At 37.6% G+C, this 12,643-nt stretch overlaps 1 protein-coding gene across 1 annotated transcript; it reads left to right on the forward strand.

Annotated features, from left to right (window-relative positions):
• Window positions 1–11,041: 11,041 nt before the first annotated feature.
• LOC138338452 (uncharacterized) lies at window positions 11,042–12,017 on the forward strand. Its single transcript, XM_069289416.1, has 2 exons — window positions 11,042–11,324; window positions 11,620–12,017. The coding sequence occupies exons 1-2, from the start codon at window positions 11,042–11,044 to the stop codon at window positions 12,015–12,017; spliced, it is 681 nt and encodes a 226-aa protein (XP_069145517.1).
• Window positions 12,018–12,643: the final 626 nt, after the last annotated feature.

Below are 12,643 nucleotides of genomic sequence, written 5' to 3' on the forward strand. Positions count from 1 at the left end.
TCCTCTAAATTGATTTCAAAGAAATGAGTTTCAAGTGGGTTTTCTTCTAATACAAATGTGATCTTCTAAATTGCTTCGTTTATATTTATTTAGATTATTATGGTTATATTATGATGTATTATGATTTAATTATTCCATTTATTGATGATTTAACCTAGGTTGTGTAGTAGATCGTGAATCTGACCCAAATCCCTAACCCTGGGCTATGAACTAGTGATTCAATTGACTTCATTATTGTGTTGATTATAGGGGTATGGGACTCTACATATACATGCACTAGTTAGCCTCGAGGAATTCTTAGAAGAATGTTCTTATGTGTTTATAAATGTAAAGGATAAGTATATGTTGATCTTACCTATTAATGACATTGTGTGATATTGGTTTCACTTTTGAACATGTGGTTGGTCTCTATTGCTGGAAGTATGATGATGTCTACTCTTGATGATATAGAAAGAAAAGTTGGGGATTGTTTATAGCTATTATTGAGTTTATTTGGTTGATTGAGGTTATGGGGCCTTACTTAGTCATTGCACTAGTGGGATTAATGGGGGGATCATGAGTAATAGTATTGCTTTAATTATGATATTATGAACCCTTATATATTGTTGATATTATAACTTGATGATAGAATTGTCTTGATTATGTGCTCAATTATGTTGATATGCAAATTGACTTGACTAAACTTGGTATTGTTGGCATTGTGATGAACATGCTTGTTGACTTGTGTTGATTCTTGAATGTGGATAATGTGTTTTCAAAGTAAATTAGCATGCTTTAATGAAATGTCCCTTTTTAGCATGATTTCTATGTTATATGTGCATATGATTCCATACTTAGTACAAGTGATGTGCTAAACCCATTTATCCCTTTTTCCCCAATACTTTAGGTTCCGATCGTTGAAGAGTTTGTGACGACTTTTGAAAGAAGGCTTGGAATCATTCTCCAAGTGGGTATGTCCTCATATTCCGAGGATGATGTCTTTCAATCACTCTACCTATGTTACATTTTTATAGTTTAAAGATGATCATTTCATTCATGTTGTTTCAAGATATTGTTGTAATCCTTATGTGGCATTTCTACATTTGTGTAAGGGATTGTGCCATATGGTTGACTCCGATTAGATGGTTTAATATGAGACATCCCTTTATACTATGTTATGTATCTTATATATATATATATATATATATATATATATATATATATATACGTAATCTTCTTATATGAAGGGTCTATGCATACTCGATATGAATATATTATGTGAAAGCGAGAGGTCAAAGTAAACCTCATGAAGTAGTGTATATGAAAAGTTGCAATTTCAACCTATGAATGTTATGATGAATGCTAAGAGGCTAGTCTTAGTCCTCTGCGAGGACGAGGACGACGATTACGTCTAGATGGTACTTTCCTGATGTGGCAATGAACTTTCATTGAAACCATTGGAAGGAACTCCTTCGAAGAAAGGTTGACTAAGGATGAAAGATCATTATACCTCATTGTAGTATAAGACCACGAAATATTCATGAAGAACCCATGGGAATCCAAGCTCCAAGTTTTTCTTGAGCTTCAAACTAAATTAACTGCCTAGGGTCAGGTTAGGACATAGGGTGAATTTTCCATTCATCCCTCAATGAAACAGTGCATCTGGCAGCATGTTGCAGGTTGCATCGATGCCTCCAATTGACTCCCAGTAGACCTATCGACGGTCCGTACTGGAAACTGTCGTTTGAGTATGAGGGTTTTCAATTGGCTTGAGCTTTCCTCAAGATAAGTATGGAAGGACGCCTCCCCATCGACAGGGCGTCACTATGGCTATTGGTCGTCGTTCTTAGGCATCGTTTGACACTGATTGGGCAATGTTTGGGGTCCTCATTTAGGGCCTTTTTATGGGGCCATTAGGGAGTCGTACCCAGACGTTTTCAACTAAATACACTCATTAACATGTTAGTGACCTTCCACATAAGTTTCAACCAAAACAAACACGTAAAACATGTCAAGACACACATGCACATCTCAAGGCTAACTTTCAGACGTCATCGAACGTTCTTGGACGTTTAACCTCCAAATGATTTCAAATTAAACATGCATATTTTAAATAGACACATGTGAGGCTCTACGCACCTTAATTCATTTTGAGGGTCCTTACACACTATGTACACACTCCATGCATAACTATGAGTATTATATGTTTATGGTGTTAATTGAAGGATAGTTATCAAATGAACCTTTATATCTTTTATGCATGAAAATTATATGAATAATGAAGTATGAACATGTGTTGTCTAAAGGTGTTTATGTGAAAGGCTTTCTCATATATGTACACATACACACACATGAATGTATGACTGAAGGTGTTAACTATAATATAGTGAATGATAGTCTCTTGGATGGTTTCCTTGGTTGTATTCTAAACTAGACTATGTTATTATTATGTGAAAGAAAATTGTCACATGATGTTGGTTTTGATGAAAGGACATTCTGATCATATAACCTATGAGCCATGTACATGCATATAAGGGGTTAATCCTATAAAGCCTATCTTATGAACAAATGGTTAATAAAGACTTAAAGTCTTTTCAAAAAGGGATTTTAGCTTAGCACCGAGTGAACTTGACAATGAGAGGTGTTCCTTCACAAAGGAAAGGAGGTTCACCCGATGTTCTCATGAGGTGGAAACTAGAATGCGAATTAGCATAAAGAGGGTTTCTAATAACAACCTCCTAGTTCCTTAACTATATGCCCCCATAAGAACCTAGAAAGTGGATCCACCTAAATTCTATTATCATGTATATGTCCTAAGTTTGTAAATAGGATGCCCTCCTTTCGATGTGACGGGTTGACATCGAATTCCATATTTAGCTCACATGGTCTAATGTCGATTATGGTGAAGTTTACCAATGTAATATGAACAATGGAAGTAATAATATGAACACTAACTAGGACTACCTAAGAGATGTTTCTTAGAGAGGGTAAGGAAATGGGAATTTACCTATACATTGCATAAGTAGATCTTCAAGGGAATTCTAGGGAGAGTTCTATATGTATCTATATATTTATATCTTATGCATGACATTATGGTGTTAACCTAATTGTTATAATGAGATGCATAATGTAGTGTTTTTGATATGCATGATGATGGTCTTACTTAGTATGCATATTGTTAACTATACTTGTCATGATGTTGTATGAAGTAAAGGCAATGTTTGTGATCTCCTTGTTGGTTTAGTTGGTATGTATGAGGTTATGGGGTTTCACATATACATTGGACCAGTAGACTTAGATTGGGATTATGAGTAAGGTCTTATGATGTATGGATGAAAAGAACTCTAAATGTGCAACGTTGACTATTGTTTTATTATGGTGATATTTGTAGTATTGACTTGTATGTTTTCTTGAGATGTGCAATAAAGACTAAATGGATTATGACTATGATATGATAAATGAATGAGTTCTTATATGAGGTCAATGAAGTATGTGGGTCTTATGTCTAAGGTTAAATACATGTGTTGTACTTGTTGAATGTCATGTGTCTAGTCTAGGGTGACTTCATGGGAACACTAAGTGTGAATAGTATTATAGGATGCTACTTATACATTGCACTAGTATGACTTGGGGTTGTCTTAGGTGATGGTTCTTATGTGAAGGTTGTCTTTCATGATATGCTATGTCTTTATAAATGTATATGCTTGTATTAATGAAAGTTGTATGAATGTTCACCTTGGTGACCTTAAGGTGATACTTTGGTATGAATAGTGGAATGGTACACTACTCATGCATTGCACTAAGTATTACTAAAGGGTTGATTTAGGTGGAGGATATGGTAAAAGGAAATGTAATGTAATGTAATGTAATGAAGATATTGAATGTGTCTTGAATGTGATATATGGCTTTATGTGTTGTTGTGAATTGTAATCCATGTTTATATGATATATGTGAACTATATGATGAGTATTATATCAAATGTTCATGAAGTTTCTCTAAAAGACATGATGCATGGTTTTTAACTAAATGTCATCTTTAAATAATATTTTTGCATGGTTATCATACTTAGTGCATTCTTGTACTAATACCATTCTTCTTCATCTCTTTACATAAAGTGTAGGTGGTGATGGCTAGAGGATCTTTCCTAGAATGAAGAGCTTGGATAGATATTCCCAAGTTCAATTTTTTCCTTAATGATTCAAGGGCCTTCATGTCAAGAGTTTAAATTAAGTTCATGTAATATTATAGAATATTCTTTTATGTTATTAAGAATCGTATCCCTATTCTATTAATATCGTGTCTAAGATGGAAAGAAGATACTTAGTATCTTAACTATGTACTTATGCTTTTAAAATGGAATGGCTTATTAATCTTGTGTTATCTGTGAAAATGTTCTAATTTTCTGTTAATGTTAAGACAATGCTATGAATGAATGCTAAGAGGTTTGTCCAAGACCCCCGAGTGGTCGACAACGCCAGTTACTTCTAGGGGTGCTCCTCGATCATGACATTGACCCTAAGCTAACCATACTGCATGTCATGATCATACTAAACCAAGCTAAATAAAATATTGTGTGTAAGACAAATCATGTGAATAATCTGAAATGACGGGGAAACCCATATACTATATTTGAATATATGAAAACTAAGAGTTTGAATACAAATGAAAATTCAAACTCTAACACTAAAGTTGGAACAAAATATGTCAGAAATGTAGCCTTTAGTGACTAGAAATGTTGGGACATGCCCCAACTAGATCTAGCAAAACTGAAACTAAAGTTAAAGCTAAAAGCGAGAAACATAATCATGTCACTAGTCATCTAAGGATAAGGACTCACCACTATGATGTTGAATTGAAGATCGGGAACCGATCTATGCATTGTCTAACTACTGAGGATCTGAACCTACATCATGAGAAGATGTAGCACAGAGTATGTGTTAGTATTTGAAAGGTAATGAGCATTTCAGGATAGAGTAAAGTTGTATGATAACATAACTGAACATGCAATGCAACAATGATATAATATAAACATGATAAGGATACTGGAAATACTAAACATGGCAAAACTTGTAACACCCCATAGCTAAAACAGAAAAAAAATCAGTTTTTTAGAAAATATGTATGTGCAACAAACAAAACCATCAACGGAACATAGCCTGAACCATGGTCCGTCATGCATAACTTTTGATGGGATCAGAAACTCCCAAAAATCTCAACCTAGGAAAATTAGTTAAATGTTGGTCGACGGACGGACTTATGGTCCGTAGGTCAAACTATGGTATGTAGTCCATGAATGTCGATCAAGACTCCCTTCACTCACTTTATAACAAGAGTTGTGGATGAACAGAATAATCCGTGGGTGGACCTACGTTCCGTAAGTGAGAAATTAGCAGACAGTTAAATAGAACTACAGTTGGGTCAACTTCAAATGGTCATAAGTCTTATCACAAAATGAATTAGGTGTGTCATGACCTATCCACACATAGATAATTAAATTAAATTTTCATAGCCACCAACCTTGCTAAAATCAGACCTTCGAGTAAAATTTATGCCTGTTTTTTTAAAGGTCCTATCGAACAGGCCCAACAAACGGGACGTCGGTCAATCGAGAGACCGTCAGTCCTGGTTGTCGATTGGTTTGATAAAAACTTTCCCAGGGGTCTTTTGTACCTTTCCCACTTTGATTAAACCCTAAGTTACGCCATTTTGACACTAAATCATCACATTTTAGTCAGTTTAAGCCTAGAAACATAATTAAAACATATATAAGTCAAATCAATAAATCAAAACATAGAAAATTAGAAGCAAGAGAGGAGAAAAAACTCAAGAACCCTAGTTCAAGAACGCCACAAGTTCCAGCAGTTCCAGCCCGAAACTTAAGTATTTTTTCATGAATTTCATCACCAGGCATGTGGGATTTCACTAGTGGGTTTCATACACCAACTGGTTCCCTAGTTTTTAGTTAGATTTTTTATTCTCTTGTCATGATTAAACCTAGGGATTCTAAAACTTTGATAGAACTTCATGGAACTATTAAATACATGTTCCAAATAAGATTATCATGTTACTACTCTATTATCGCATGAATTTCAGAACCCTAGCTATGTATTTTCTTTAGTTCTTGAATTACACATGCTAGGTTAGATATTTCAGTTACGTCAGATATACATGCCTCAGTTATAAATGCATAATTACCAGATTAATTGTTGCATTCCCAATTTGCATGTTCAGTTTTGAGATATCCAGTACTTACAGAAAACTCAGTCATAATCAGTTAATTACATAATTTATGGGGGTAGCATAACACTGAGTTGGACTAGGGTTCAGCGTACCCAATTAGTCCCAGAACTACTAGCCAAGTAGATTGTAAGTCCCCTTTGTGAGCAATCAGTTTAGTGATCATGCCAGCATGCCTTTATACCTTTGGTAGGGTAAATTGGGTCCTCTCGATGAGGCGTATACATCCGACTCCACATTTAGCTAGTGTGGTTTTATTATCGGTTTTTAGTAGCTCCCACAGTTCATTCAGACTCTCTGCATTGACCATTTATCAGTATATTCATTATTCAGTTTTAGCATGTTATAAATTGGTCATTGCATCCAATTAGCTTAGAAATCAGCATATCATGTTCAGATTATTATCCTTGCTTTTGTGCTTGTTCATTTATGTTTTACTTTAGCTTTACTCTATCCTACATGCTTAGTACCTTCCAAGTACTGACGCATGCGTGCACTACATCTTCTCGTGATGTACCTTCAGGTTCTCAACATCCAGATCACGCATAGATCGATTTTCGATCTCCAGTTCAAAAGATTTAGTGGCGAGTCCTCATTCTCCGAGGACAAGAGTCATCAGTTTCTTTTTCAGTATTTAGTCATTTAGTTTTAGTTTTGCTAGATTTAGCTAGGTCTTGTCCCAGTATTTCTAGTCCAGTTAGAGACTTGTTTCAGACATAGTTAGTTTCAACTTAGTATTGAGTTAATAACTTCTTTGTATTAAACTCATTGATTTCATTTATCTCAATTATAGAATATGGGTATTCCCCATTTATTTAAGTTTAAAATTATGATTTAGTTTCCCCATTCAGTTTATTATATTTAGTATGCTCATGATTATGCCAGCAGAGTTAGATTGGGATCCCTTATGTTCCTAGGTTCCGTGTCCGCATATCGGGGGTAGCTCAGAGCGTGACAAAACTTGGTATCAGAGCACTAGGTTTAAGTGTCCTAGGATGTATAAAAGGCCGCACTAAGTAGAGTCTTTTTCGTGGGTGTGAAGTGCACCACATCTAATGAGAGGGAGGCTATGAAGTGCTTTAGGAAAAACTTCACTTTCTTGGTATTGTTATCATGTGTGAGGTATGATCTTATTCCATTCTAACTTGACGTTTTATGTTCCAGATCATGCCTCCTCTTAGAGCTAACACTAGGAATACGAATGTCAGAAATGCAAACGCAACTCCTCCAGGCCCAGATCAGGAAGTCTCCAATGCTGAGTTCAAAAATGACAGACAGATGTTGGATCAGAGTATGACTAACTAGAACAATCGGGTTCATTCTCATGTGAATGAAAATGGTGGATCAGTGGAAGCAAGGGTTCATGACTTTGTTATGATGAATCCTCCTGAGTTCTTAGGATCGCAAGCTATTAAGGATCCTCAGAATTTCTTGGATGAGATCAAGAAGATCTTTGAGGTAATACAAGTCACTGGGAATGATCGAGTTGAGTTAGCATCATACCAGTTGAAGGGTGTTGCTCAAATATGGTACACTAAGTGGAAGGAGTGCTCAAATATGGTACACTAAGTGGAAGGAGAATAGGGGTGCCGATGCAGCTCCTATCACTTGGGATTGCTTTAGTGAGACTTTTCTCGATAGGTTTTTCCCAATAGAGTTGAGAGAGGCAAATGCTCTGGAATTCATGAACTCAAGGCAGGGTAACATGACAGTCTAAGAGTATGGACTCAAGTTTAACCAACTCTCCAAATATGCTCCTCACATGGTTACTGACTCCAAGGCTCAGATAAATAAGTTTTTGTATGGAGTGTCAGATTTGGTGAAAACTGAGTGCAGAAATGCGATGTTACTTGGAGATATGAACATATCTAGACTTATGACTCTGATCAGTAGGTTGAGGGTGATAAGCTTAGGGAACATGCTAAGGAAAATAAGACGGCTAGGACTGGGAACTATGACTATTCTCACCAGAAATCGGGTGGTGGAAATCGCTCGCAAGGTCAGCAAAAGTTTTCGGCTCTAGCCTCTTCATCAACTACTTTTCCATCCTCCAAGAACAGGTATGACCAGTATGGTAGAGCACTAGGATATAAATCTTAGGAAAGTGTTTCAGGCACCAAGACTTACTCCACTTGCCCTAAGCGTGGTAAGAACCATCCGGGCGAGTGTCTTGCAGGAAAAGAGGGATGTTTTGGGTGCGGTCATTCTTGTCACGGGTTAAGGGATTGTCCTTCTACACAAGGTCAAGGAGGTGGTAATGGTAGGTCTCAGTCTACAACTTCAGCAGCACCAGCAAGTCACCGAACTCAGCATGGTAACTCATCTAGTATAGGTGGCGATCAGCACCAGAACATGTTGTATGATCTTTAGGCTCGCCAGGATCAGGAAGGTTTTCCTAATGTAGTCACTAGTACGTTACGTGTCTTTGACCTTGATGTTTATGCATTGTTATATCCACGGACTACTCTTTCTTTTGTAACTCCTTACATAGCAGTCCGATTCAATGTCAGTCCAGAAACTCTCTAAGAACCTTTCTCAGTCTCTACTCAAGTCGGTGACCCAGTTATAGCTAGACGGGTATACAAAAATTACATTGTCATAATCTCTCAGAAATTCACCTCAGCAGATCTAGTAGAGTTAGAAATGGTAGACTTTGATGTCATCCTTGTCATGGATTGGTTACACTCATGTTATGCCTTAGTTGATTAAACAACTAGGATCGTTCGTTTTCAGTTTCCAGACAAACCAATCTTAGAATGGAAGGGTAGTAGCTTAGCGCCTATGGGTCAATTTATATCTTACCTTAAGTCCAGAAAGATTATATCTAAGGGTTATCTCTATCATCTAGTTCAGGTTAAGGATTCTAGCCGTGAAACCCCAACTCTTATGTCATTTCTAGTAGTCTGTGAATTTCTAGAAGTATTTCTAGAAGATCTTCCCGGAGTCCCTCCTTAAAGGAAAATCGACTTTGGAATTGATCTCCTTCCAGATACGCAACCTATTTCTATTCCTCCTTACAAAATGGCTCCAAAAGAGCTTAAAGAATTGAAACAGTAGTTCAAAGACCTTCTAGATAAGGGCTTCATCACACCTAGTATTTCACCATGGGGTGCACCAGTATTGTTCGTAAGGAAGAAAGATGATTCTCTCAGAATGTGCATTGACTATAGATAATTGAACAAGGTCACAATCAAGAATAAGTATCCCATCCCTAGGATTGATGACTTGTTTGACCGACTTCAGGGTGCTAGCCATTTCTCAAAGATAGACCTCAGATCAGGTTATCATCAGCTTAGAGTTAGAGATAGTGACATTGTGAAAACAGCCTTCAAAACTCAGTATGGTCATTATGAATTTGTAGTAATGTCGTTTGGACCAACCAATGTTCCTGCAACTTTTATGGATTTGATGAACAGTGTTCAAACAATATTTGGACTTGTTCGTTATCGTCTTTATTGATGATATCCTCATTTACTCTACGAGTGAGGAAGAACATGCAAGTCATTTGAGATTTGTTCTGCAGACTCTCAAACATCGCTAGTTATTCTCTAAGTTTAGCACATGTGAGTCTTGGTTGCAATCTGTTACTTTCTTTGGTCACATTGTATCTAGCGAAGGGATCGGTGTAGATTCACAGAAGATAGAAGCAGTGAAACAATGGACTAGACCTACCTCTGCTACATATATCAGAAGTTTCTTAGGTCTAGCAGGTTATTACTGAAGGTTTGTGGAAGGATTTTCATCCATAGCCTCACCATTGACTAGGTTGACTCAAAAGATGGTCAAGTTCCAACGGTCAAATGATTGTGAGAAAAGCTTTGCAGAATTGAAAACTAGATTGACTATATCTCCTGTCTTGACTCTACCAGAGGGTTCAGATGGTTATGTGATCTATTGTGATGCATGCAGACTTGGCCTAGGTTGTGTGTTGTTGCAGCGAGGTAAGGTGATAGCTTATGCCTCTAGACAACTTAAGGTTCATGAGAAGAACTGTCCAACTCATGATCTCAAGCTTGTAATAGTGGTGTTTGCACTCAAGATTTGGAGACACTACTTGTATGGTGTTCACGTAGATGTGTTCATTAACCATATAAGCCTTCAGTATGTGTTCACCCAGAAAGAGTTGAATCTTCGCCAGAGGAGATGGCTAGAATTTCTTAAGGATTATGATATGAGTGTGCATTATCATCCCAATAAGGTGAATATAGTAGAAGATGCCCTCAACATATTATCTATGGGTAGTGTAGCCCATATTGAGGAAAAAAGGAAGGAGCTAGTGAAGGATGTTCATAGGCTTGTTCACTTAGGAGTTCGCCTTATGAGCATATCAGATAATGGTGTAATAGTTCAGAATGGGGAAGAATCTTCTTTTGTAGTAGAGGTTAAGGAGAAGAAAGACAATGATCCAATTTTGCTTGAACTTAAGGATGCAGTCCACAATCAGAGAATGGAGGTTTTCTCTCAAGGGGGAGATGGTGTACTTCGCTACCAGGGTAGATTGTGTTTTCCTGATGTGGGTGAGTAAAGGCAGTATATTCTTGCAGAAGCCCATAACTCCAGGTATTCTATTCATCCAGGTGTCACTAAGATATACCGCGATTTGCGGGAAGTCTATTGGTGGAATGGCATGAAGAGAGATATAGCAGACTTTGTGAGTAACTGGCCTAATTGCCAGCAAGTCAATGTAGAACATTAGAAACTAGGAGATATAACTCAAGAGATCGATATTCCTACTTGGAAGTGGGATGGGATCAACATGGATTTCATTACAGGGTTACGTCATACTCGCAGATAGCTTGAATCAATTTGGGTGATAGTTGATAAGATGACTAAGTCTTCTTGCTTTTTGGCGGTCAAGACTACAAATTCGGTAGAGGACTATGACAAGTTTTACATAAATGAAATTGTGAGGTTGCATGGGGTTCCTTTGTCCATCATCTCAGATAGAGGTCCTCAGTTTACCCGTCATTTTTGGAAGTCATTTCAGAAAGGTCTTGGTACTCAAGTTAACCTTAGTACAACATTTCATCCACAGAAGGATGAGCAGGCAGAGCGTACCATTCAGACCTTAAAGGATATGTTGAGATCTTGTGTGATCGATTTCAAGGGTAGTTGCGATGATCACCTTCCTCTTATTGACTTGGCCTACAATAATAGCTACCATTCTAGCATTCAGATGGCCCCTTATGAGGCTTTATATGGGCGTAGATGTAGATCTCATGTTGGTTTTGAAGTATGTGAAGTAGCTTTGAAAGCGCCAGATTCAGTCCTTTATGCTATGGAGAAAGTGAAACTCATTAGAGATGGATTTAAGACAGCCCAAAGTCGCCACATATGTAAGGAGAAGGGAAGTAGATTTCCAAGTTGATGATTAGGTTTTTCTGAAAGTATCACCTATGAAAGGGGTGATGATATTTGGAAAGACAGGGAACCTCAGTCCTAGATATGTAGGCCCTTACAAGATCTTGAAAAGTGTTGGAAAGGTGGCATATGAGTTAGAGTTGCCAGCAGAATTAGCAACAGGGCATTCGGTCTTCCACATCTCACTCTTGATGAAGTGTGTGTGTGATTCACCCTCTGTAGTGCCATTAGAGACTGTGGTGGTGAAAGATAGTCTTTCTTTTGAGGATGTACCAGTCGAGATTCTTAACCGTCAGGATAGAAGGTTGAGAAATAAAAAAAGTCGCTTCAGTCAAGGTTTTGTGGAGGAGTCAGTCCATAGAGGGGGCTACTTGGGAAGCAGAACCAGCCATGAAAGCCAAGTATCCTCACCTCTTTCCTTTCGATTCCACTCCAGCTAGATGTAATAGTTCCTCTTTAGTTTTCCAATCATTCATGCGTGAATTTAGTCTTAGAAATACTTGCATTTTCAGCGTATTTGCATGTTCTCGGAACTCACCTTCCGATTCCACTCCAGCTAGAGGCAATAGTTCCTCTTCAGTTTTCCAATCATTCATGCGTGAATTTAGTCTTAGAAATACTTGCATTTTCAGCATATTTGCATGTTCTCGGAACGCAATTCAGTCAAAAACTCAGTTCTCAGTGTTTAGTAGTGGGGTTTGCAGCTCTCTTCCTCTATTTCAGCTAGTTTAGTCTTCATTTGAGGTCGAATGCTCCCAAGGGGGAGATAATGTAACACGTCGTATCTAAAACAAACAAAAAAATCAGTTTTTCAGAAAATTTGCTGGTGCAACAGATGAGACCATCGACGGACCATAGCCTGATCCACGGTCCGTCCTACACAACCATCGATGGGATCAGAAACTCCCAAAAATCTCAGCCTAGGAAAATTGGTTAAGTATTAGTCGACGGACAGACTTACGGTTCGTAGATCAAACTACGGTCCGTAATCCATGATCTCGATCGAGTCTCCTTTCACCCACTCTCTCACAAAAGATACATATGACCAGCACGGTCTGTAGGTGGA

This window comes from Solanum lycopersicum, chromosome 9 (genome assembly GCF_036512215.1).
Source record: "Solanum lycopersicum chromosome 9, SLM_r2.1".
NCBI lineage: Eukaryota > Viridiplantae > Streptophyta > Magnoliopsida > Solanales > Solanaceae > Solanum > Solanum lycopersicum.

What these genes read in the sequence shown, in the direction of transcription:
- LOC138338452 (XM_069289416.1), top strand. Translation starts at nt 11,042, where the DNA reads ATGACTAAGTCTTCTTGCTTTTTGGCGGTCAAGACTACAAATTCGGTA. An exon ending in TTGTGTGATCGATTTCAAGG is followed by an intron (nt 11,325 to 11,619) that starts GTAGTTGCGATG and finishes CACCTATGAAAG; the next exon opens with GGGTGATGATATTTGGAAAG.